Source organism: Podarcis filfolensis, assembly GCF_964270895.1.
Source record: "Podarcis filfolensis genome assembly, chromosome: 11".
In the NCBI taxonomy this organism is placed as follows: domain Eukaryota; kingdom Metazoa; phylum Chordata; class Lepidosauria; order Squamata; family Lacertidae; genus Podarcis; species Podarcis filfolensis.
The window spans coordinates 4,557,402-4,584,492 of NC_139613.1; the positions used below are offsets into that span (position 1 = coordinate 4,557,402).

Below are 27,091 nucleotides of genomic sequence, written 5' to 3' on the forward strand. Positions count from 1 at the left end.
GCAGCAGAGGGCAAATGGGTATGGCTCCTTCCTTCAACTGCCTGGTAGCTAGAAGGACAAAGGCCAGAGTTGAGAGTGATGTGAGCTAGAAGCTGGAAGCAGCAGGCTGGTGAACCACAGAGACAGAGTGATGCTTGATTTCTGTTTGAATCCAAGTGAGCGGCTATGGAAGAAGCAAGGCCCTCTTGGGGTGTTAATGCTGTGAACCCCTCTATCATGACCTTAGGTTGCATATATGTGTAAATAAGCCATATATCTGGAAGAAACTGGTATCCACTGTCTCTGATTCCAAAGGAAACAGGATTCCTGAGTAAGCACCTGGGAGCCCTAAAATCTCACACCGCTCAGAGATTGGCTGCAAACCTTCCCTGGGAGCTGGCTCATTCCTGACACTGACCTTTTAAAAAAACACAGGTGGTGTGGAACAATATTAAACACATTTGCTGTACAAACACACATTCACCCCTCCTCCCCTACACATGCAAAGAGTATCCTCTTTGTGCCAACGTAAAATAATTGACATACGGATGTAGGCTGGGATGGGTGAAGGCATCCACCTTTTGGCCTTAATCACATGTTCCTTTCTGCTCTGTTTCTGCTTTTTGTTGTTGCTTAACAACAAAAAAAAACTATTTAAATGCATATTTAAATGTATGCCTCCTTTTTGTCTCAAAATCCACATTTCCACATAGGAAGCTCCCTAACACCAAATGAAACCATTGGTGGTCCATCTCCCACTGAGCTATGGCCTTAGATGTGCTTCTGAGTTGTTCTGGCTGCTCCAGTCTTTGATTCAGGTTCCAGTGTGCTATGTGTAACACAAAGGCCTTTGCTCCTCGTTCATGCAAAACAATGGCTATTATTTCCTTTTTGACAGAAGCAGATGGAATTTGCAGGCACAGGAATCCCTCCAGAATGTATTAAACATGCTGAATTATATGTAGGCATCTCCAGCTTCTCTCTCTCTCTCTCTCTTTCTCTCTCTCTTTCTCTCTCTCTCTCTCTCTCTCTCTCTCTGTGTGTGTGTGTGTGTATGTATCCAGGCTACCTTTAAAGTGTGATATTTTAAAAGAAAGTCTGTAACTTTGTCATTGTTACCAGAATTGACCTCCATAATCCATATTTTTTTATTGTTTTATTGCAAAAACAAATAGACAGCTCCGGATGGCTATAACATAGCCTCCGGCATCATCAATCAAGATGACCCTTCTGAAAATTGTTTCTTTTGCTTTGTTTCTGGTCTAACAGCCCACCCCTCAGCCGACTTTTAGGAGAGATCAGATCAGCTCCAACCTCTTCCTGGTCTGATAGACTACTTCCGTCTCTTTCCCTGCCTGATTTAACTTCCTGAGAGCTTTGGCTGAGTTCCCGGCCACTCGCAGTCTTTTCCTTATCAGCTGGCATTCCAAGGGGCAGGGAAGTTAGCTGTCTCTGCTGTTCATCCTGCATGAAAGTTAACCCTCTGTGCTCCTGCCCGCTTTCTTCAGTTGGCTGCAAACCTTCCCTGGGAGCTGGCTCATTCCTGACATTGACCTTTTTAAAAAAACACAACAAAAAACCCCAAACTGTACAGGTTTGGTATCGTTTGGGGTTTTTTTTTATTTTAAAGAAACCATTCAGATCTCTGCAGGCAGCATTCAGTTAAATAGAGATAGTAAAAAACAAAGTATAGTTCACCAAAAGGTAGAGTACAGAAAGAGAGAAGCATGAGGATTTGTGAAGGCCATGATCTGAATTGGGGCACCTCGTTGACACTGCAGCTTGGCTTGGAAAGGGGTAAAATCACCCTAGTTTGCACTGTCGTTTGTGCCTTGCACAGGGCTGCTCCACACCCCTAGTATGACTTGAAACTCACAATGTGATACTGCCTGTCATACAAGGATCAGTGTTCAAAGATTATCCTCTCATTTTACAATGCAACATTGACTTGTAGCTGACATAACCGACAGCTGACTTCTAAACAGATCTCCTTTCAAAATACATATTTTTAATGTATTATGATACTTATTCTGAGCAGAGAGCTGTGTTGGGAAATTCAGGGACTGCAAATTTGGATGAATACCAAGTCCTGATGCACATATTAGTTGTGGCGTGCAGATCATGTTAATTCATAATGGAATCTGCAAGGTTAAAGATTCTCATGGAGGCACTGCTAACTCTACCATGGCCTACAGCTGACTACCATACCATGATGTGGAAAAGGAGAGCATCTTTGGTGGCAACTAGCTTCTGCAATTACCTCCCTCTAGTCGGCACCAACTGTTGGGTGCTTCCATCATCAATTAAAAGCATCTCTCTTCAACCCAGATTTTACTGACTTGGTTTTTGGTGCCTTGGGCAATTTCTATTGATACTGATGCTTCACAGTTTTATCAATATGGTTTTTGTTTTTCATATTTTCTTATATGATTTTGCTGCTGTTTTATTGTTTCGTGAGAACATAAGAAGAGCCTTGATTGATCTGACCAATGTACCATCTAGTCTAGCATCCTGTTATAATAGTGGCCAACCAGTTGTCTGTGGGAAGTTGGGGGCAGGGGCTTTGGGAAGTGCAGAAATAACAAGAGAGAGAGAGAGATGAGCTTCTGTAATGTCATGAGAAGCAGGCTAAAGTAGAGGAGTCAAAAAATGCCCATGGAAATCTACCTACATGGAAATACTACTAACCTACCACATGCTACTAACTGAGGCAATGAATATGACAAACCCTGTACAGTGCTAAGTATTGCTGTTACATTTGAGATGCTACAAAATTTCTGTTCCCTACTCCAATGCTCCCAAATGCCTCCGACCTACTTCTCCCACACCATCCTACACTGTCAGCTGCACTAAACTGTCAAGCTGTCTGTACTGATGGATGGATCTGCCAATATAAGTTCCTCTTATGTTCTCATTTTTCAAGTCCTACATTCAGATTGGCCCATTTCCACATCAGTTGTCATGTGTGTGTGTGTGCGTGCGCATGCGCATGGAAATATGCATGTATCTTCATGCACATGTCTTCCAATATATGCATTTTCTACACAACAGAGCCTAGTGATATGCATTTTTGAAACAGAATGGATTTTTGCATGCTATTTTCATGAACATGCATGTGTTTTTGTGTGCGAGTGAGGTATGCATTTTTGTACTCATCCTTTGATTGGATACATCCTTTGATTGCACCAGAAAATCTGGAAAAAGGTGAATTTCAAACGGAGCTGTATTTTGTTTCAGGATGTACACATAACACAAATTACTACAGAGAGATTACTATCCATAGCCTGATGACTTTACCATGTCTCACTGTTGGGCCCAGTTGAATATGGAGTTGGCCTTCAGAAGCCCACTGTTTCTCTACTGGAGCGTCCCAGCTGTTAACTCTTATAAAGGGATTAGAATTAATAGCAATGCAGAACCACTCTTGACTTTTGCAAAACTCATAGCATGAATGGGTGTATTCAAGAGTTTTCCTCCCTTGCATTTCTCCACCTCTTCTGGTGAGCAGCTAGCACTGTTGAACGCCGGCTGTAAACTCACAGTGTGATACTGCCTGTCATATACAGATCTGTGTTTTAGATATTTCATTCATTTTACAATAGGATGCGGTCTTGCAACTGATCTAACCGACAGATGGTTCCAAGCCTGTAAGAACCAGCCTCCTTCATAAAGATCTGGTACCCAGGAATTTGTTTGGGAGCATCAGTCTGGAACTGTCTGAAGGCTGCATGCGGAGACGTGGTGTGATTACGTATTTCATTACTTTAGGGATCAAAAGGGAGGTCAGCTTGTGTGATTTTTTTTTTTTTTTGCCAAGATGTGAGATGAAAAAAGTCTGTATGAAATGACTAATTTGTATTTTCCCTTCATCCTCAGAGAGGATGCCCTTTGAATAAACCAAGAACATTTGTATTTACCCTCTGAAGCCTCTGCCTGTATCCCTGTCTGCTTGCATCCTTTCATAAGGAACCCACCCTGTGGCTTTAAGCTAGGCAGCCTGAGGACCTAGACCAGAAGGATGTGCTACCCTTTGAGTAACTCCAACTCACACAGCGTAAGGGGGAAAGAATCGGCACTTCCTGTGTGGATGAAAAGGAACTCATCCTGAGTATTTGAATCAAAGAGCACATGAGGCTAATCACATGGTCTGCCCATGAGCATCTTATCTGACTTTCAGAAGTAGCAGGCTCAAAGGCTCAGAAAGCAATCTGGCTCATACTGAGTCAGACCCTTAACAATGGGGGAGCAACTTTGCACACATGACATCACATGTGCACAACATCCTGCAGTCATGTGTGGGACATCAGGATATCGTGAAGAATAGGGGGTGGAGCCAAACACAGCAACCGCATGGCTTCAATGGCTGGTGGCTCCTCCTTCGCCATGCTGTTATTCACCTCCACACTTTCTTGGGGGGCAGCCCCTACCTCCCAAATATTGAGGGGGCATGAAAGGGCTCAGCCCCTAAGGAACTGGTGCCCGTGTTCCCAGCCCTACCTGGAGATGCAATCAGGGATTGAACCTTGGAGCTTCTGCATCCAAGGCAGATGGTGATAACTTTAATATTTATGCACTCGCCACAGAACTATGGCTCTGCCCCATTGAACTGGATTGGGACCCTGGTGTAGGAAGTGGGAGGGTTGACTTTTGCCCCTCAACATTGTCCTGATCTGGGTCAGGCCCCTTCGGACAGGAAAAAGGGGAAGGAGCAGGGGCAGATTTAGGGCTGTCAGAACTGTGTGCATGCACTGCATGCTGAGCTAAAGGAGCGCTGTTTCAAAGCATGGTAAGGAGGTGGGTGATGGGTTTTGGAAAGGATGTGGAGGGGCTCTGGGACCCTGCCAAAGCCCTTGGGCCTCCTTCTGAAAGCCAGGCGCCTCCTTACCTGTCTTTGGGAAGAATGCACGAGGGCTGGGCTTGGGGCACCAAATTTTGGCCTAACACAGGGCACTGTAGTGCCCAAGCACACTTCCCCACCCCAATGAACATTGCACCCAGGGCTCCACATCCAGACTGAGACTACAGCAGAGACAAAGGGATGAAGGTGATGATGATGATGATGATGATGATGATGATGATAATTTACTATTTATACCCCGCCCATCTGGCTGGGTTTCCCCAGCCACTCTGGGCAGCTTCCAACAGAATATTAAAATACAATATTCTATTAAACATTAAAAGCTTCCCTAGGAGGGCTTTCCACAGGGCGGGTGCCACCACCAAGAAGGCCCTCTGCCTGGTTCCCTGTAACTTGGCTTCTCACACTCAGGGAACCACCAGAAGGCCCTCGCTACCATCTCCAGACCAGAATATCATTTCTGTTTGTTTGTTTGCTTGCTTGCTTATGGGGGGGGGGGGAGCTGCACTGAAATAATAGATGATGGGCTGGAAACCACATGATTAACATCATATGTCATTTCTTCCTTGGGATTTGAGCAGAGGCTGCACGGCCATCTGTCATGGATGCTTTAGTTGAGTTTTTGCTTTGCAGGGGGTTGGACTAGATGTCCCTCAGGTTCCCTTCCACCTCTGCAGTTCTATGATTTGATCACTCAAGGTGTCCTTGATTCACAGCTCACCCACCCCTTAGCTAATATTAAATGACTTCTTCAAGATTCATCCCACCTCTCCCGTCTCTCCCCACCCCCCGGTAACAGTTTATCCTCCTTGAGCCAAGGACATTGGTGAACAATTATTTTAATTATTTCTATATCATAATTTGTTGCTCTCTCTGCTTCAAGATTCTTGCAAAATGTGGAGTGCCAAGCTTGCCAGGGCGGGAGGATTGCCTGCTTTTAATGCTAACATAAGATTTAGTCTCCAGGAAAGTTATATTTCCTGAAAACAACCGTAAGAGAGAGGGCTATTCCACCTGGCTTTCAATTTGAACTTAGCCTGATCTTTTATTCCCCTTCCTTCCTTCCCTCCCCCTCCCCTTTTTATGAAGATTATCCGCTCTGTGATCCCACAGCTAATTCTCCCCTCGTCTCCTCACTGGCCCAAATAGGACTAATTTAGCCAGCTAACCCTGGTGATCATCTAATGTTTATTAGATGGATTTTCCCCCTAAATTGATTTTTGAATTCTGAATTTATTGTTATTCACGTTTTATACAGTGGTACCTCGGGTTACATATGCTTCAGGTTACAGACTCCGCTAACCCAGAAATAGTACCTCAGGTTAAGAACTTTGCTTCAGGATGAGAACAGAAATCATACTCCGGCGGCACGGCAGCAGCAGGAGGCCCCATTAGTTAAAGTGCTGCTTCAGGTTAAGTACAGTTTCAGGTTAAGAATGGACCTTTGGAACAAATTAAGTACTTAACCCGAGGTACCACTGTACTGTATTTTAAGCTGTTTTTTGTTGCATCAATTAAGTGTTTTAAATTTGTTGTTAGCCGCCCTGAGCCTGGTTTTCTGAACCGGGAAGGGCGGGGTATAAATAAATTATTATTATTATTATTATTATTATTATTATTATTATTATTATTATTATTAGTTCCCAATAGCCGCCTGGAACAAGGAAGTTTTCACCCGCCAGTGGAAGGACAGCAAGGAAGGAGCCAGTTTAGCTTCTCTAGTTCCAAAGTATGGGAGCAATTCATTAGGAATGAACACATGCAAAAAATATATATGACATAAACCGTGATTCCATCTGTTCCTCCTTAGACATGATCCTATCTAGTTCCTGTTTTGCACATGGGCCTCAAAGACGTTGGCTGCTTGATAAACAATGTAAGAAATAGGAACTTATAAAAGACAAATGCCTGCCACCAAAGTCATTGAGCTGAAACTTATTCCTCACATTTCCTTCTCATTCTCCAGCAAAAGCACATTCTGTGGGTTCTCCCCTCCCCTTTTTTTTTGGTGGCTGGCATCAGGGGATAGTAACTGAGTGAAGGAAAGAGGGGTTGAGGGGGGGACTTTCATTGGGAAATCAAAAGCATCCCCTGAACCAAGCCTGATGGGTTGCAGAAACCGCAGCTGAGAAGTGTGTTTCTGTCAAGCGAAGATCTTGTTTGTAACTGTAAGGATTGCATAAGGCAGGCTATTTGATCCTGCGAGGGCTTTGATCTGAGCCGGCACCTGAAATGTGGGAAGGAATGTAACTAGACTTTGGAACTTAAAGGAAGGAAAGCGGGAGGGGGTGGGAGAGATTCAGGTGTGATGCGTCAAAAGAGAGCAGCCGGTAAGTGTAACAGTGTTTCAGGCAGAAGCAAGAAAAGGGGATGAAATGGCCTTTTCCATGTATGCAAGAAGCTATTTCTCCAACTGAACATAAGACACTGCCTTACATTTAGGGATGCGGGTGCAAGTTGTTCGGGCTCATATTTTCACACGAACCTACCTAAATGCACATTTCTTGAACCAAAAAGCGTGCACAGGCCAAAAACAAAACAAAAGGCCCATATATTGGTGAAAACGATGTGCACAACTACATTATATTGGTGAAAATTACTTACAAAAAAATAGTGTATTAGGAGAAAACATTTCTGTTTTGTCAGGTTTATGCAGGCAATTAAGAATACATTTTTTCATGACAGTCTATTTCTATTTTTAACCCTTTGCATGGCTTTTGTTGTATATGATACAATGACGATATGATACAATAATCTTTATTGTCATTGTCCCATACAGAACAACAAAATTGGAAAAAAATGGCTTTATGCACAATTGTTGTAAACCACTCTGATTTTTTTTTGCCCCTAAATGAATAGAAGTAGATAAATAAATAAATGCACACCAACACACATAGAGGTTTTCATGCAGACTATTTAAAAAATGAAATTGGTGCAGGAAGTGGCACACTGAACTTAAGGTTAGGAACAGGAGAAAATGAAGGGAGACTGAAACTGACAGATAAATCCATTCCTACACATTGAATCAGACCATTGGTATGTTGAGCACACTCTGATGTCAACTCAGACTGACAAAAGTTCCCCAAGGTCTCCTGAAGAGATCTTTCTAAGTCTCTTTTCTAAATATCCATTTAATTGCAGATGCAACCTGGAGCCTCTTAAATGGAAGCATGTGCTGTACTGATGAACAATCATCATCACAGACATCAGCATCTGCAGCGGCACAACTGGATGCCTTCATCTGCCCTAGCAGCAACAAACCATGTCTTTCCCATATCATTATCTACAATGTTTTTAATGTTTGATGCTTTATTACGTTCTTATGTGTGCTGGAAGCTGCCCAGAGTGGTTGGGGCAACCTAGCCAGATGGGCAGGGTATAAATAATAAAATTCTTCTTCTTCTTCTTCTTCTTCTTCTTCTTCTTCTTCTTCTTCTTCTTCTTCTTCTTCCCCCCACAACAGGCACTTAAGCTTCCAACAGTTTGACTTCACCCCCAGTGGTGCCCTCCTCCTTTGCCTCACAAGACAGATGGATGCCAACCATTCTTATATTCAGAGCATTTTCTCGGCTAGAACTTGCCAAAACTCAGTTCTGGCACCTCTCAGGTGAGCGCCACTGCCTTTCTAAGACAATGAGGGCGGTTTTCATGGTGAGTTTGGCATCTCTTTTTCTAGAAAAATAACACTGATTTTTTATTTATTTATACTTTGTATACTTTGCTGCTTACAGATAAAAATAAGGGCAGCTGTTTACCAGCTCCATCTGGTACACAGGCTGAGACCCTACCTGCCCGCAGACTGTCTCGCCAGAGTGGTGCATGCTCTAGTTATCTCTCGCTTGGACTACTGCAATGTGCTCTGTGTGGGGCTACCTTTGAAGGTGACCTGGAAACTACAACTAATCCAGAATGCAGCAGCTAGACTGGTGACTGGGAGCAGCCGCCAAGACCACATAATTGAAAGAACTACATTGGCTCCCAGTATGTTTCTGAGCACAATTCAAAGTCTTTGTGCTGACCTTTAAAGCCCTAAATGGCCTTGGTCCTGTATACCTGAAGGAGTGTCTCCACCCCCAACGTTCTACCTGGACACTGAGGTCCAGTGTCGAGGGCCTTCTGACGGTTCCCTCGCTGCAAGAAGCCAAGTTACAGGGAACCAGGCAGAGGGCCTTCTTGGTAGTGGCACCCGCCCTGTGGAACACCCTCCCACCAGATGTCAAAGAGAACAACAACTACCAGACTTTTAGAAGACATCTGAAGGCAGCCCTGTTTAGGGAAGCTTTTAATGTTTGATGCATTACTGTATTTTAATATTTTGTTGGAAGCCACACAGAGTGGCTGGGGAAGCCCAGCCAGATGGGCGGGGTATGAATAATAAATTATTATAATATTATTATTCAGAAGAGCTTTCTGACAGTAAAAGCTGTTCGGCAGTGGAATGGACTACCTCGGCAGGTGGCAGACATTCCTTCCTTGGAGTTTTTTAAACAGAGGTTGAATGGCCACCTGTCAGGGATTTTTTAGATGTGGTTCCTGCATTGCAGGGGGTGGAATAGATGGCCCTCACAGGGCAGGGTCCCTTCCAACCATACAATTCTACGATGCTAAGGACTCAGCTTCTGGGATAAAAAAAGGGGGTGGCTGTGGTGCCAAGGAGCAGCATGCAAAAGAATGAGGAGGAATGAGGTTAAATGGAGCTCTTAATCTCCAGCTATCTGCAGAGAGAAAGATGATTAATAACTCCCCTGGCTTAACATATCCTCCTCAGATAAGGAGTGAGGTGGCCTTCTTGGAGCTCTGATTATCCTGTTCTAATGGGCTTCATTTATTGTGTAAACTAATAACAGGGGCTGGAGTGCTCTGCACTCCAAGTCCTGCAGGAAGAATCCTAGGCCCAAATGCAATTACGGAGGGGGAAATTGTCCAAGAAACAGAGTCTTGCTTGGTTGAGTTGTGAACAGCCTTGCCAGCTCCCCCACGCCATGGCTACAAGGCTAGCTGACTTTCAGCAAAGAAACAAACTCAGTGCCTGCCACTGTTCAGGCATCTTCTCTTATTCACCCATCTTCAGATGCCACAGACTATGGTCTGGAGAGTTTTGCAGGAGATGGGTCATCAGAATTCTTCTCCAGAGCCAGAATCAGCCTGAGAGAGAAAGCTCTTTCCAAGGCACCCAGCAGAAGACACCAGTGCCTAAAATTAGGACCACAAAGCAGACCCCCTTCCCATTTCCAGGCTGTGAAAATAGGGGTGAAGACCTACACCACCTTAGGGGACTGGTGGTTGACACCCAGAGGACTATAGGAAGATGCTGTATATGATAACAGTGGTGAATTCTGCCTCCACCCTAACCTTCGGGGGGGGGGACCCACCTACCTACCCCAGAATTATAATGGAAGATTTTCTCCCAATTTTAATACTCCCCCCCCAAAAAAAGAGAGAGAGCTGAAATTTATTTTATGAGAACCTTTAGCTCAGCCCTAGTTCACACTCTTTACTTAAGGAGCAAGAATATCACCTTCACTGGCTCATGATTCCTCATTCCCAGTGATTCCTCTGCCCCTTTTCATTCCTGCTAATTCTCAGTTAAGGGGCAGGATGTTGCTATGGAACAACTTAGGTGAGCCAAGGCCCTTGGAGAATCTATGTCTCTCTCACCTGGGTGCTCTCCTGGGTCCTGAAAAACTCAGCAGGTTCCTGAACAGATTTCAGGAACTGAGTGCGATTCATATCCATTGCTCCACCTATTGTTGCCTCTGGCCCCGCCCACCACTGGCCCCAGAATGTTGCCCATAATGGGATATGGCCCTTGGGCTGAAATGGGTTCCTCAGCTCTGCTGGAGAATAAGCAAATCCTATTTGTGGATTGCAAGGTGTGAGTTACACATCCACTCATGCAATCTTTAGTCAGGAGTCATTGATGATGGAGGGAGGGGAAAACTGGGGGAAGAGAGAAGTCTAACGAAGGATGGATGTGAACAAATGCAGTTATAATAATCCATAGAACAAGAGCATCAAGAAACACAGAAAGACTGAAAAATCCATTTTAAATCTCTGTTAGGCTCTTCTAGACCAGACTAACTAACCTGAAGTGATTTTGCACTTAAATTGATGAAGGAATAACTCTACCAGTGCAGGATCTGTAAGCTGTGCTGGATGGAGGAAGGCAATCTTTTTAGCCTTCTACCTAAAAGGGAAACTTTGTGGAGAAACACTGAAATAGCCCTGACATTAATACCTGGGCTGAGGTATTAATCATTAATCAGTGTAATTAATGCACTCATCTCAGATTCAAAATGTGAGTTTTTAATCAGCGATGTCCTCTGTTGATGTTGCCTCACTGATGGCACTGATGTTCCCTGCTATATAACACCCCTCGACTTCGACAGAACGCAGAAACTGCTCAACTAGGAAAAAGCATAAGCCATGCCTGACAACCCTAGAAGTAACAATACTAGGTTGCAAATTTGGAGTCTCTTTCACTCTCTGCTTCAAGAGCATCTCACAAATGAAATGAGATGGATACAATGAACCAGACACACACGGACTCAAATAAACAGGTTGAGGCCACAAAAGTCAGCAGGAAAAGAACTGCCACAGCTCAGAGGTTGAGCATCTTCTTTGCATGCAGAAGGTCTCAGGTTCAGTATCTGGCATCTCCAGCCCCCACCAGAAACCTTGGAGAGCCACTGCCAGACAGTGTCAACGGTGCTGATGGACCTATGTTCTGAATTGGTATAAGGCAGCTTCCTATGTTCCTACAGCACAGCAGGTTTGTGGCCCAATCCTGCAGCACGTTCACTGCAAGAAATGAAGGGAGTTTCCATAAGAGCTAAAAAATAAAGCCCTGCATTTGAAAATTACCCTTCACAAACCAAGCCCTAAAAATCTCCAGTCTGAACCTAACCCCTAGCAAGAATATGACAATGAGGCCTTATTCCTTGTTCCAAACTTTTCTTTCCGTGATATGGGGATAATGATATCCCTTCAGCCTACAGAGTTGTTGTAAAGATAACAGACATGGCTTTAAATCCTTTGCAAAATCTCAATCTCCCATAGTTTGAAAGCCTCCTACGCTTCCTGGTATTCTTGTGGGGGAATGGGGCAAGAGAAACCCGAAGTTTCCCATTACAGAGAAATAGTTAAATGTACATGTTTCTTCTCTGACAAATTGGTTCAGCTTAATTTCGTCCTTGTACTTACAGAAACTAATCAGAAAGATCTGAGATCACTGGGGAGGCTGCCAATAGCAGCAGCTCAGAGGAAGGGGCCTTTTAAGGACCACCATCCATTACAAAGACAGACTGCAAAGTCACCCTTGGAAGAACTGTGCTCCTAAATAACCGGGCCTGGACCACGCACCTTGAATTGCAGAACTAGATGCACTTAGACTTCATGCACTTAGGCTGGCCTCAACTAGAGCCAGGGCTTTTTCGGCTGTGGCTCCAATCTGGTGGAACGCTCTGTCACAAGAGACTAGGGCCCTGCGGGACTTGACATCTTTCCATAGGGCCTGCAAGACGGAGCTGTTCTGCCAGGCCTTTGGTCGGGGTTCCGTCTGACTCCCTCTCCCCTTTCATAAGAACTTGCATGAAAGTGGCCTCCAAATTTTTCTCACAGGCCCATGTAAGTTCAGCACAAACAGTTGGGCCTGGTGAGCATTTAAGGTCCCCAACCCTAATCTGCGGGTTGCCATCTGATTGGATTTTATTCTGATCCTGATCTGGTTTGAGGGTGTATTTTAATTGATTGTCTGATTTTATGTTAATGTGTTATACATTTGATGTTAGCCGCTCTGAGCCCGGCTTCGGCTGGGGAGGGCGGGATATAAATAAAATTTATTATTATTATTATTATTATTATTATTATTATTATTATTATTATTATCACACTTTAAAGCAGGACTGGGGAAACTTTTCCAATCTGTGGTCACGGACAATGGTTTTTAAATTACACATATCCATGGAATGGAGGACTATCAACAGCTACTAGATGTGATGGCTATGCTTCTAAAAACCGGTTGCAAGGGATCACAGGTTGGCAGTGTGGTGTTGCACTGAGGTCTCGCTTTCAGGTTTCTCATTGGGGTTTGCTGTGGGAACAGGATTTCCCCAATCGGAAAACCCCGGAGAGTTGCTGCTAGTCAACTGATGTAGATGGGCCCATTGTCCAACTCAGTATCAGGCAGCTTCTTGTGGGCCCCTATTCCATTTTGCTCTCCTCTCCATTTACTTACTTACTTACTTAATTAATTAAAGGCACAACACAATGGAAACCAACAGGAATAAAATCTTACGCAATCCATATTTCAGCAAAAACCATCCGTCACAAATATTAGCATACAAACTGAGACCACAAAAGAGCACAGCCGTCAGAACCAAACACCAACATGCCACAGAGAAGTAATATTTTAAATGTTCTAAAATGTATTTCCAAGCCATCTGAAACAGTACAATGTCCATCTCCCACCCTACCTCAACTCATTTCACTTGGCAAAGCATTCTTTAGCCTTCCCCATTAAGGACATGAGGAAAGCCCAGCTGAATCAGATGAAAGACACATCTAGTCTAAAATGCTTTCCTTACAGGAGCCAACCAGATACCCCAGTGGGAAGCCTATAAGCAGCCCCTGAGTAAAACAGCGTCCTCCCCACTTGTGTTTCCAGGTAACCAATATGCAGAGGCATATAGTTTCTGACAGTGGAGGCAGAACACAGCCAACACAGTTTCCCTGTGGCATGGGGATTGCCACAGCTGCAAAGAAAATGCTGGTCTTTATGTGTCCCCTGGTCTCATACAGCTTGGCTCTACAGAGTTTCCCTTGTGTTCACAGAACTAGTGTTCTCCTTATGAAGAAGGAGGCAGATGGCAACAAAAAATGGTCCCTTGCTACACAGTACTGGCGAATTGCTGTCAAGTCACATGTTTTCAAATTCATATAAATAATAATGGGGGGGGGGAGATACAGCTATTTCTAAAAGGTGACATAAAAGCTTGGAGCCTAGAAAGAGGGTTCCCCCCCCCCCCACATAAGAGGTATTACTACTACTACTACTACTACCAGTGGCGTAGCGTGGGGGGTGCAGGGGGGGCTGGCCGCACCGGGCGCAACATCTGGGGGTTAGGGTTAGGGGGCGCAAATCCATGGGTTAGGGGGCGCAAATCCATGGGTTAGGGGGCACAAATCCATGGGTTAGGGGGCGCAAATTACTTGCCTTGCCCCGGGTGCTGACAACCCACGCTACGCCACTGACTACTACTACTATCTATTCAATTTGTGTTATCAAGACTAGAAGCAAGAACCCTTGGTTCTGTGCACCACTGCCCCTTGTGGTGAGAGCTGGAAGATTTGCAGCTTGGAGGAACTTCAAGGGCAGCAAAATATTTTCAGGCTCTAGAATGACTCTGCCTACCCACCCTGGGCCCATCTAGTCCAGCATCCTCTTTCTCACAGTGGCCAACCAGATGCCTGTGAGGAAACCCACAATCAGGATCTCTCCCCTCCTGTGGCTTCCAGAAACTGGAATTCAGAAGCACTGCTGCCTCCAACTTTGGAGGGACAAACTTAGCCATCATGGTTAAAGGTAAAGGTAAAGGGAGCCCTGACCATTAGGGTCCAGTCGTGACCGACTCTGGGGTTGTGGCACTCATCTCGCTTTATTGGCCGAGGGAGCCGGCATACGGCATACAGGTCATGTGGCCAGCATGACTAAGCTGCTCCTGGCGAACCAGAGCAGCGCACGAAATCGCTGTTTACCTTCCCGCCGGAGCGGTAGCTATTTATCTACTTGCACTGTGTACTTTTGTACTGCTAGGTTGGCAGGAGCAGGGACCGAGCAACGGGAGCTTACCCCATTGTGGGGATTCGAACCGCCGACCTTCTGATCAGCAAGCCCTAGGCTCTGTGGTTTAACCGCCATCATGGTTAGTAGCCATCAAATAACCCCATCCTTCATGAATGTTTTCATGAATCATCTTTTAAGGCCATCAAGACTGGTGGCTATTACTGCTTGTGGTTGGAGTGAGTTCCCTAGTTTAACTATGTGCTGCAATGAATCAATCAATCAATCGATTGATTATGTGCTGCATCTATATTCCTGCAGTCTTCTGTTCTAACCATTGGCTCCCCACTCCCCTCTGAGAGCCACGCATGGCTCAGCCCTGAAAGTTGGGTAACCTCTAGGAACTGTGGGTTATGCTCAGATATGCGTCGACCACAAATACACAGAAGACCAAGTGCCAAATATACGGCACCTCTTTAAAATGAAATACTTTGATTGTTCCAATCACAAAAACTTGTAAAAGCTATCCTGAAGAATTAAGAGCCTCAGTACACGCTAACTAACTCCATCATAAATTCTGCTTTGGTTTCTGTTATCATATCATTGTCTCCCGGGACCCCCTGTCCCTGTCATGAATTGCCCTTTATAATTTATTCAGCTTGTTCTTGCCGGGTTCCTTTCTACTTATCATTCATCTTTACAGTTGTACATAAAATTAGATTGATCCGCCTCTGCCAGACCCGTCAAGAATAGAAAAGTTGTCATTGAATAACACATAAAGCAAATGAAGACCCGATGACAGGCTTTGCTTGAACACCATGGAAATTGTCCTTTGAGAACCAAATGAAAAAGGTGTCAGAAGAGAGAGACAGAAGGAGATGGAGAGATTGTAACCTTTGTAATCTGATTTTTAATTTGCAATCAAATGGCCAGGACTTTGGGGAATTCTTAACCATACTTCTCCAGTTAAAAATATTGCAAGGCAAAACTCAGCTCCTGCAAGCAGTACTTATTATGCACATTAGCCATGATAACAAATTGGTTCTGCTGAGGGGTTTTTTTTTTTTTTTTTTTTTGGCTGGTGCCTTGCCCCGAGAAACAGTTTGATATCTCTCTGCCTGGATGATGAAGTCAATGCTCAATATCCACATAGGGCTTTAGACATCGAAAGCTTTTCCAGTGGATGATCTAGATAGTCTTTATCTGGTTAGATTCAGTGTTGACAGGTAAATTTATGGCATTGTGGCTGCTTCGTTCACACTGGGCGGAGCTGCAACTATTATTTTAAATGGAGGCAGAGGGTTCTAAATTTTGGGGCCGCCCATGGCATCGCTAACATTGGAGACCTCAAGGTCCACCACTGGTAGAGGTTCACAGCTCAGACTAGGGAAGCTCCTGTGTTTTTTCAGGAGCTGAAATTTGCTGCAGAATAACTGCATTTGCTCCTCATTGCCTCCCTGGTGGAATGAGATCATATGGATGTGAATTTCAGAATTACAATCGTGTGCATTTTCTAGCTGCAGCTGCATATATATACAGTGGTACCTCGGGTTAAGTACTTAATTCATTCTGGAGGTCCATTCTTAACCTGAAACTGTTCTTAACCTGAAGCACCACTTTAGCTAATGGGGCCTCCTGCTGCCACCGTGCTGCCAGAGCACAATTTCTGTTCTCATCCTGAAGCAAAGTTCTTAACTTGAAGCACTATTTCTGGGTTAGCGAAGTCTGTAACCTGAAGCGTATGTAACCTGAGGTACCACTATATATATACACACACACACACACACACACACACACACACACATTTCTGATTTCTGATCCATTACTATGTCAACCCAGTTAGCACATACACTGTAAATATGATCTGCTCAACTAAGTTCAGACTCCTACTGCAGAGACAGTCTACCTAGCATTCAAAAAGTGGGGAAAAAGAAAACATCAGTGCCCAACTGATAGCCATCCAATATTTCCCCAGTTATGCACACCCTGCCTCACATGTGCAACCACCACTCTGAGTGGCAAACTGAGCCCTTTACAGCACTCAACAAAAAACAGAACATACGCACAAAAATCAGAACCACTTTGTCTGTCACACTCCACCAGGAAGTGCTAAGAGAAAGAAGCATATGCACTGATGAAAGTATGTGTTGGAACACAAACAGATATGGATTCAGTTACCTGTTTTAATACAAAGTCCATTGGTTAGACTTGCTCAAAGGTCTGAACAAGAAGGATACTTAGCCTTGCTGAACCCATCCTTACTTTGCGTTCTCTCTCTCTCTCCCCTCTCTCTCTCTCTCCCCCTCTCTTTTCTTCCCATGGCCAGTGGTGACTGGTCCATTTGAATGAATTTGGATCTGCACCGCCCACCTGTTAGCCATGCTTTCTTCCTTACAACCAGCCCAGAGGATGGGCCTGAATGTCAGCTTCTTCATCCCTAGTTTCAGTTTTGCCTCTGTAGAACCCAACAGGGAGGAAAACTGGCAACAAAACTGTAAGTGAGAAATGGCGAACCTTAAGCTATCCAGATGTCCCTGCACTGCAACTCATAAAATCCTTGGCCATTGGTCATGTTGGCTAGGGCTGTTGAAGTCAAACAACAAATGGAGGGGCAAAGGTTCCCCATTCCTGCTATAATTAGCCACCTCTGCCTATCATTAGCTCTGGTTCTGCCTTCTTTGGGGCTCCCAGTCTTTTGCCCTAACAATGGGCACCAGGCCCTCGGTCCCCTTTGCTGACTATTAAGCATGCATGCCTTCTTGATAAAATGTCATGCCACATAAGGTGTGCTGGCTATGGAGAGTTTCCACTCCCCAAAGCCTGGCAAGATGTGACGATGAAGGGGAGGCCTGAGATAAGATGGAGTGTGAGATGTGCTGTAAGAACACCAGATGTTATAATGGGTAGGCAGATTAGACTATTTTCAGCCTCCGCCAACTTTTGAATGTTTTCATTCATAAGTCTGCTCTGTCTGGTTTTTGCATTAAAATGCAATGTATTTATTTATTTTAAAATCTGCACGAAGATTTGTAAATATGTATTTTAACACAGTTATCCCCATGAATGCTTTCTGAAATGCATTTCATCCCAAAATACATTTCAGTTCGTTCTCCAAGCTGAAAGCCATATTGAAGAATTCAGAGAAGTGCAAAATCTGAAGGATAATTACATTACAATATGCACATTAGCTTGGGAGGTGCACATCAGGTCAGCTTGCATTGGAATTCATAGACATCAAATTCCTCAAGCGTCCTTCCTCTCTCTCAGACACACACCTGTCCTAAAACCTGAGCACTTGTGTCAACTCCTCACTCCAAAATTCTTTCACCTGGAACAGAGAGACTGAATTCTCTTTGCATTCCAGAGGTTGTTGGCATGGGGATGGGAGCAGCCAATCTTTACCTAGTGAAATGGAACTTTTAATGTTTACAAAAGAGATAGGACTCAGGTGTTTCATCTTAGCTGGCAAGCTTTGAAATACTGTCAAACTGACTAGAAGAAGAAGAAGAAGAGCGAGTCTTGTAATGAGAAACAGCTTCTCCCGTGTGTCCCCCCCCCCTTCATTTTGACCAGATTTTATTCCATTGCATTATTGTTTGGTTGGCAAATTTGTGGGGAACTTGAGAACTCATAGGAACAAAGGAAGCTCCCTTATACAGAGACAAATCTCTAGTCCATCTAGCTCACATTGACTAGCAGTGGATCTCCACAGTTTCAGACAGGGGCCCTCATGAAGATACCTTCTGCATGCAAAGCAGATCATCTGAAACAGACCTGTGACCCTTCCCCAGTGGAACCACAGTGCTGCTGTTGTCCCAATATTTTGCAAAGCAAAATAGTTTCTTCAGGCCTTTCATTCCCACTTCCCCCTTAAATCTGTCTCTCCCTCCCTCCCCCCCAAGCCCAATACCTTTTCATCTTTCTTATTATTTGTGTTTTATTTTAAGTTTAGAAAAAAGGGAAGATTCTCCCTAGGGAACAATTAGATCAGTTTCCCTTCAAAAAAGAGTCTTAAGGGCATAGCAAATGGTTTGTGTGCGTTCAGCAGATTCAGTCAGCCAATTGAGTCTTTTTGCTCATATGCTGCTGCTGACCCAACTGCAACTGACATTAGGAGGGCATGGCTGCAGAAACAGCAGCAGGAGGAGGAGGAAATCCAGATGCAAGAGTTCAACTAAGAATGGGAGCTACACACTCTGCTAAATCACATCCTATAACTCTGGCAGGATTGAATCACTTCCAGGCGAAGTTTGCAGAATCTCACGTTGAAGTGCCCACTCCCCACCCCCCAAAAAATCATCAATGAACACAGCAAACAAATTGAGGAAAGGCTGATCTAAATCACTATTCCTTGCCATGCTAGTTAAAACAAACAAACAGATTCCACATGAAAAACTCTTATGTCCCTGTGGAGATGGCAGTACTGAATCAGTGGCACATGCCCTTCTGGTTTGCACTTTTTATAAAGACTTGAGGAATGAGGTTATCATTCCTCTTTTATTGTCCATTCCGGGTCACCCAGCCACTGCCACAGTGTCTTGGCAGATCAAGATGAGCAGGTGACAGCAAAGGTTGCAAGGCTCTTAGCTGGGGCAATCAGAATAAGATCCACTATTTGACTATTGATTCAAAACCCTAAAATGTATTTTATATAATTGACTTTTTATTTCTATCCTTTATATATCGTATTGTTGTTTTATTGCTATGGCCAATGGCTGACACAAATAAAGATTCATTCATTCAAACAAACAACAAGAAGATGATATGGGAAATATGAAAACGTGATCCTCCCAGCCTTGTAAAGATAAATGGAGGTGAAATCAACAAGATGTGCTGAGTGTAATTGACCGGCATATCCCAAGTCACACATCTCTTCTACAAGGAAAGCTCATTTGGTCCTTAGAAAGTATCTGAGATAGTATGCAAGACCAGTTTAAGTATTCCTTGAACAAACCAGTCCAGTCACTCTTGAAAAAAAGTTGTGTGACTTTTTATTCAAAGTGCTCTTTCAAGGCCTCTTTTTCTTTGGTCTCTGGCCTGGAGGTTCCCTTCCTTGACAGTTGAGCAAGAGAGACATTATGCATGATGAAGCTTAGTAGCAAGCTACAGTTTCCCAATTTGTATCATCCAGAGACCCAAACTTTTCCCAAGAACCTGGCATATGTGGAACTTTTAGCCTTCAGATGATTGTTTGATTTAATTTATATAACACCCTATACCCGTGGGTCTCAGGGCATTTCACAGAATAAAAATCAAGATATAAAACCACAAAATACATAATAAAGATAAAAAACAACAACCCAATAGCTCCCCCAAAAACACACAATTTAAAGGGGCATTTTAAAGGCGTGCCTCTTTTTAATTTTATTCTTTAAAATAAAGCCTTGGGTGACTTGTGCATCCTTCCTTCTAGGTCCAGGATGGAGACAAAAACTTGATTTTGAGGGAGAGGGAGCAGTTGAAATCACAGCAGGGGCTTGTCCACAATAGCAAAATTGAAAACGAAACTAAGAAGACTATTTTGTGCCAGGTCTATTTGCAACATCATTTCCCTGTTATAGTACTTCAGTGGCAGGATACACGATTATCTGTAGGATTCCTTATCTATGGGATACTGTTACACTCTCAAGCAAATCCCAGTTTTCCATAACCTGCCAAGAAGAAATCAAAGGCAACACTTAAGACGTTTCTCACATGCCCTCTGCTTTCTCTCTGAGGCATGGATTTTAATGGAACCTGGCATCTGGAAAGCCACCTAAACTGCTGAAGTTAACAGTTTGCTAGCTCCCCCAGTTCCGCTATTTCTCCTCTGGAGCCTTAGTAGTGATCCGGTGAGGTAATGCAAAGAGGCAGCCCCGTCTACCATATGACCTGCTCCCTCTTAGCAAAGAAGATGAAAAGTTGCTGGAAGGGGTGGGGAGGGCGAAGAGAGAGAAATATACCACTGTGCTTATTAGACATGAGCTCAGTTTATTCGGATCATAAATAAAAGCTGATCTTGATAGTGTAATTACATTTCACAACATTATCCTCTGACATTAACCTCAGAAGGGGGAAGAGGGAGAAAGGAGGGGGGAGTTGCCTGGATTGTAATTTGGAATGACGACTGTGTGTGTACGTACCCCAATAATACGATAATGCTAATTGTTAACAATTAGCATAATATTACAATTATGGTGATAATTATATTCCCACCCCAAATTTCATTTCCTAGGGGAGCCAATTTGAGAAAGGGGGGGGGGGTTGGTGGAACAGTAAATATTGAAACATATCTGTAGGAACATTTTCCTGAAGTCTCCTGCATCGTCACGGTCTAGATTGCATTTGCTTTCCCCCTCCTAGATCACGGGGATGCAATTCTGATACGGTAGGTTTTTTTCATTGCAGATTTTTATCACTCCCTGCTCTGCAAGCCTTTTCTCACCTGTCCAACTGGCTCCAGCTACAAAAGTTGAGGCTGCTGAATGGAATCTTGGGCTGGGGTGTGGTTTAGGACTTAGATCTTGTGATTTTTGTGGAAATTGCTCAGTTTTGCTTATTTTTAAATGTTTATTTATTGTTCATGACTACTTTTGTGAAGTTGCAGTTATGTATTTTTTTCATGATCAAGCCACCCTGAGCATGGTATGTATGTATGTATGTATTTGAATCTCTCACAAAGTATACACATAAAACCCAGATAAAAATCGAAACTATGGTTGGCTCGATTTACAGTCCTGCTTTCCACCCCCTCCCTCCCCTCCATCAAACAGACCACTCACCTAATTTGTCTGAAAATGCCGGTGGTTGTCCCCGTATGAAGGATTAGCACAGATTAAGGGGGAACAGTGTTAATTGTAGGTGGGGGGAGAGAGCAAAGCATCTCCTCAATCTGTTCTTGATTTCCCCTGTGTATGTCTGGCTGGTAATAAGCTTCCTTTAATCTGGAAGGCCCCTTGGTGAAATCAGCACCACGGACAGCAGTATTGATTGCTTTTGAGAAACCATCACAGCTGCTCACCCAAATTACCTTTGATATGTGACCTTTAATGTAATTACTGCAACATCAAAGCATTTCTATAAATTATTAAAGAACTAATATACTTCATCATCCCACTATTCTATTATATGTAAAAATATAAACAACCATCAGCAAACAATGTTACGGATCTGAAAGTGCCCAGAGTTGGCAAGAATTTTGCTCTGCCCCTGTATGGAGAAAGGGGAGACTGTCCAAACCACTTAGCACAAAGGGAAGGAGAGAGAAAAGGAAGGAGATTCAATGTTTTGCATTTGGCTCAACTTGCCACAAAATATATCCCACTCTTCTCTTTCCCCACCCTCTCACTCTCTTCCTCCCTCCTCACCCATTTTTTTTTAAGAGAACCCTCCTTCCCCTGAAAGTATCATAAAAACTTGTCAAATCCATATCTACGCAAGCTCAGAAGTCATGCAATGACTCCAGCAGCTGACTTTATACCCCCCACATATCATGCGGAAATACACAAAACATATTCCTGTCACTTTGCAAAGCACAACCTGGAAATAATTACAGTAGAATATTACAGCAGTAATAGCTGTGCAAAAACACAAACATAGTCAGCCAGAAGGCAAGGGCAAGCTCTCATGTACAGAGGCCAAGGTGAGCCACACTGCCACACATTTGCATTCATGTGCAGATTAGTTTTGGGTTTTTTTAAAAAAATGCCTTGATTCAGGCTTTGAGCTAGAGTGAAAGGACAGACGCTGAATCACTTACTTGGGCAAAATGGAAAAGGTAGACCTTCAGTCAATGAGCTATTGGATGAGTTGCTTCCTCCTCTCTTTTTTGCCCCTTCCAGTTTCTGGGTTGATAATTATGTTCCTTTTATTTACTTAACAAGATTTATACGCCACTCTAATCAATGGACACCTCTAAGCAGTTCACATAAAACACCACAAAATATTCAGCAGATGTGCTCGTGTGTGTTAAAATGAGTTGACATAAAAAGTCAAAATATAAATGAAATCAGCAGTTTTAAAACATAATGAAACAATATTATTTATTATTGTTGTTTATTTGAATTTATATACCGCCCTATACTCGGGAGTCTCAGGGCGGTTCACAGAAGAAACTGTGTGCTAAAATTACTTTTTTAGGTAGGCATGCCCAAACAGAAAACTTTCTATTATTATTATTATTTGAATTTATATACCGCCCTATACCCGAAGGTCTCAGGGCGGTTCACAGAATATAATCAAGATATAAAAGCACAAAATACATAATAAAAATAAAAACAACAACCCAATAGCACTCTGCCCCCCCCCAAAAAAAACACATTTTAAAAGGACATAGAATGCCCTTTCTAGCAGGCTTTGAAAACAATACCATTAAACTTTAGTGGACCTAACTAAGACAGTTTTGGTCAGTAGATCAGACCCGCTTCTTGTCACAGTGTGATGATGTCATCACCATGTTCTTGGTCACATGGCCAAAACAATTAATATACAGCATGACCAAAAATATCGTCACCAGCTGTCAAAACAAATGCCTTATCCAATACACATAATTTCTGGCTATGAGCTGAACGTGTCACTTTGGTCATGAGGCCTTTGTTTTGGTCACGTGATCAAGCACATGACATACCTCTTTTAAAAAAAAGGAAGGAAAATACCCAACACCTGTCTCTTGAAACTGAAGCAGAGATCGCCAAAGAGAAGAAAATAGTAAGAACTCATTTGTTAGCAATGTCAAAAACAAGAGCAACACTGGAGCCACTTCACCATGAAGGCTGGAGCTAAGCCAAGTAGGGGGGAAATTCATTTCAAAAGGTTATGCAAAGGTATCTATTACATACAAAATATTTAGCTGAAACATGTTGTTGACCACAAAAACTGCATGAGCAGCGCTGGCATACCACGGTGGTTTAGTTTATCACAGACAACTGGAGAGCTGAGAAAATTATGGGATGGTGGAAATGCCTAGCCATATTAACCGTCTTGAGGGGTGGTGGACTAAGTATCTGTGCTGACAGAAAGTTGCCGGGGGCAAGGTTAATCTGGAACATAAGACTCAAAAATATGGAGCAACAAACACAAATTGTCAAACCAGAAATCTGAAAGAATTTAAAATAAAGTGTAACACTTCAGCTATTAGCAACAAAGCATTCATATGTCAGGATGCAAGTATTGGTAATGAAATTTATTTTTAAAGCTTATTTATTTATTTATTGAATTTATATACCCCCCTATACCCGGAGGTCTCAGGGCGGTTCACGGAAAAAGCTTACACAAGTCCAACCTTGTCAGTTCTTGACCCCTTTAAATTCCATATTTTGATTTCTTTCTTTTTTTTCTTAAATCCTCTGCATTTATCATACCCACACATGGGTTCCCCAGTGGTCTCCTAACCAAGGCGCCAGCTTCAAATACCAAATCTAAATTTCTAATTTGGAAATAATTTCCAAAATGTATGCAAGATTCCTTTTCATCTCTATGCTCTGCAAATGCTGGTAGGCGAGACTTTGAAATCCACCCTGAGGCTACAATCCTTTGCATACTTGCCTGGGAGTGAGTCCCATTGAATACAGTGGGATCAACTTTGTGGTAAGCATGCATAGGTATATGTTGAAAACCACATACAGACATGGGCAAATTGACTGTTTCTGCCTTCTCATCTTCCCTCTCAAATTTCTTATGTATATACATACCCAGTCGTCAAACATAATAGGCCTTTCCATAGATGTGTCTGTAACTCTATCCTCAGTCAAGCACTGTCTCCCCATACCCCAGTTATTCAATTAAGACACATGCCCCTCTAGACCATGGGTAGCCAACATGGTGCCCATTAGATGTTGTAAGATTCCAACTCCCAGCACCTTAATCATTGGCCATGCTGACCTGAGCTGATGGGAGTTGAAGTTGAACAACCACCATATGGAGGCCCAAAGGTTTTGCCAGCGCTGCTCTAAATTTATTTCAGCTTTTCTGGTCCTGTTGATGTTGCTCAAACCCAATTTCCTCTCTTTCCAGATTCATCCGTGTCTTTCTCACCCAATTTCTTCCTTTTCCTCCTAGAAACTGGTTTCCCACCTCCCAGAACTAATCAAAACACAAAAGCAACAGTGCCAGCCCCATCGGGATTGTGTTTTGTGTGAGAACACAATAGTCAAGACTGCCATTCTGAAAGTGAACTTTGTCAGTAAAGGCATTGCACATTCCCCACCCTGGAAAAAAGTCACTACACAGATATATCCAGATTTTGAAAGTATTTCAAAAAGCCAGCAAGATCTGGCCCCAGTGAAGTTCTCCCATGCAGTGGGAAGGAGTTGATCTCTCCCAGGGCTGCATAAATCAGCACTGGTTTCCATTCATCCAACGCAAACCAAAAGTCACCCCGAGCGACCGGTCATTTGTGATCTCCATTGGCATCTTCCAAAAGGAACCAAGACATTGCAAAAATTGTGCCGAGCAAAAGGTCAATCTGGACTCACCCCTGGCAGTGTCTTCTGTTCGTGCAGCGCACTCTGGGCTTTAAGAGCTGACTCCCTTTCACAGTATGTTAGGAAGGCACAGCCTGAAAAAGAAAAAGAAAAAGAACACATCAGGACATATGATCTCTGCAGCATCAGACAAACTTTTGATCTTCTCTAGCATCCTCTTTCCATCAACTGCTAGCCAACTTTCTCCAGGGAGCCTGCAATTAGAGAGTTGCATTCCATGGGCAGGCTGGCCATCCTTCCATACTGTTGGTCCTCTAGCAACTGGAAGCTCAGAGGTACATTTCCTCCGAGTGTGGAGGTTCTATTGAACTCTTATGGCTACTACAGAGCTTTCCTTCCTCTGGCAGCAAAGAGACCCCATTCTGCAACACTTTGGGGTTTTTTAGGTACGGGTAATAAGGAGATGGGACGTGGGTGGTGCTGTGGGTTAAACCACAGAGCCTAGGACTTGCCGATCAGAAGGTCGGCGGTTCGAATCCCCGTGACGGGGTGAGCTCCCGTTGCTCAGTCCCAGCTCCTGCCAACCTAGCAGTTCGAAAGCATGTCAAAGTGCAAGTAGATAAATAGGTACTGCTCCGGCAGGAAGGTAAACGGCATTTCCGTGCGCTGCTCTGGTTCACCAGAAGCGGCTTAGTCATGCTGGCCACATGACCCGGAAGCTGTACGCCGGCTCCCTTGGCCAATAAAGTGAGATGAGTGCCGCAACCCCAGAGTCGACCACAACTGGACCTAATGGTCAGGGGTCCCTTTACCTTTACCTTAATAAGGAGATGGGAAAGTAGGAAGCATAGTCTCCAGGGTTTCAGGAAGGAACGTTTCCTAGGCCTACCTGAAGATGTTGGGGGTTGAACCTAGGATCTTCTGCATGTAGAGGAGGTGGAGAGCTACAACAGTGGTCTTCTGAGTATGTGGGTAGATGTTCATATGCCAAGCTGCTGGGCATCTCATTAGACCAGCAGAAAAAGGTCTTCCCATTATCTGACATCTGACTGCCTCCCCCTCCCTTTTCCTTTCCCATCAGTCAAAACTCACCCATTTGCTTGTTCTGGGGAGCCTCCTGCCTGAGAAGCTCCCCTCAAGCCCACACAACACTGTTCCTGAGGATCTACATCAGTGTTTCCCAAAGTGGGCGATACCACCCCCCGGGGGATGCTGGAATGATCCAGGGGGGCGGCAGTGGCCTCAGGTACAATTGGGGGGTGTTGAATAAAAATAAGGCGGCAGTGGAAGCGTAAAAAAAAGAAGAGCAGAGCAGAGAAGAAAACGTTTGGAAAACTGTTCATACATGTTTCATCTGTTGTGTAAAGACATTTACTGACAGGTTGGGTGCTGTTGTGGGATGGCGACGACAACACCTCCCCTGGATCCAGCGATCCAGGCCTGGGGAGTGGATCACAGCTTTCCTGACTATTTGGCCAATGGCAGACGGTCTACAGTGCTGCCCCCGCCCATGGGGTAGACCAGTCTGAGCTGGCAGGCTTCACTCCAGTCCTCCCCATGGGTTTTTAATCCCAGGGCCTAATCCACCTCCTCATCCAGTTTCGAAAAAACCATACCTATATGTTCGATCTGTAAGTCCTCTGTTATAGGACGTAGGTAGAGATACAGTGGTACCTCGGGTTACAGACTCCGCCAACCCAGAAACAGTCCCTCAGGTTAAGAACTTTGCTTCAGGATGAGAATAGAAATCATGTGGTGGCAGCGGGAGGCCCCATTAGCTAAAGTGGTACCTCAGGTTAAGAACAGTTTCAGGTTAAGAATGGACCTCCAGAACGAATTAAGTTCTTAACCCGATGTACCAATGTATAGATACATTTAAAAAATAAATAATAATAATCCACATATTTGTCATTGTATCTTTCTGTTTGCCCACTTAAGGGAAGTAGATTTCCAGGGGAAAACTGAGTTTTTCCTTTTCTGAAAAGTGGGTGGTAGGCCAAATAAATGTGGGAACCTCTGGTCCACATTGATAACTACACACACAGAGAAAGTGAGAGACACATTTCAATGGAG

General features: G+C 43.8%; 1 protein-coding gene across 14 annotated transcripts in view; it reads right to left on the bottom strand.

Moving 5' to 3' along the window:
• CELF4 (CUGBP Elav-like family member 4) overlaps positions 1–27,091 on the bottom strand; it is a 783,381-nt gene that overhangs the window by 639,388 nt on the left and 116,902 nt on the right. For all 14 annotated transcript variants that reach the window (XR_014539556.1, XM_083575734.1, XM_083575724.1 and 11 more), the window contains exon 2: positions 25,070–25,152. Coding sequence is in view for 13 of the 14 variants with exons in the window: in XM_083575734.1 (XP_083431860.1) it covers positions 25,070–25,152 (83 nt within the window). In the remaining variant the exon portion in view is untranslated. The remainder of the gene's footprint in view (positions 1–25,069; positions 25,153–27,091) is intronic.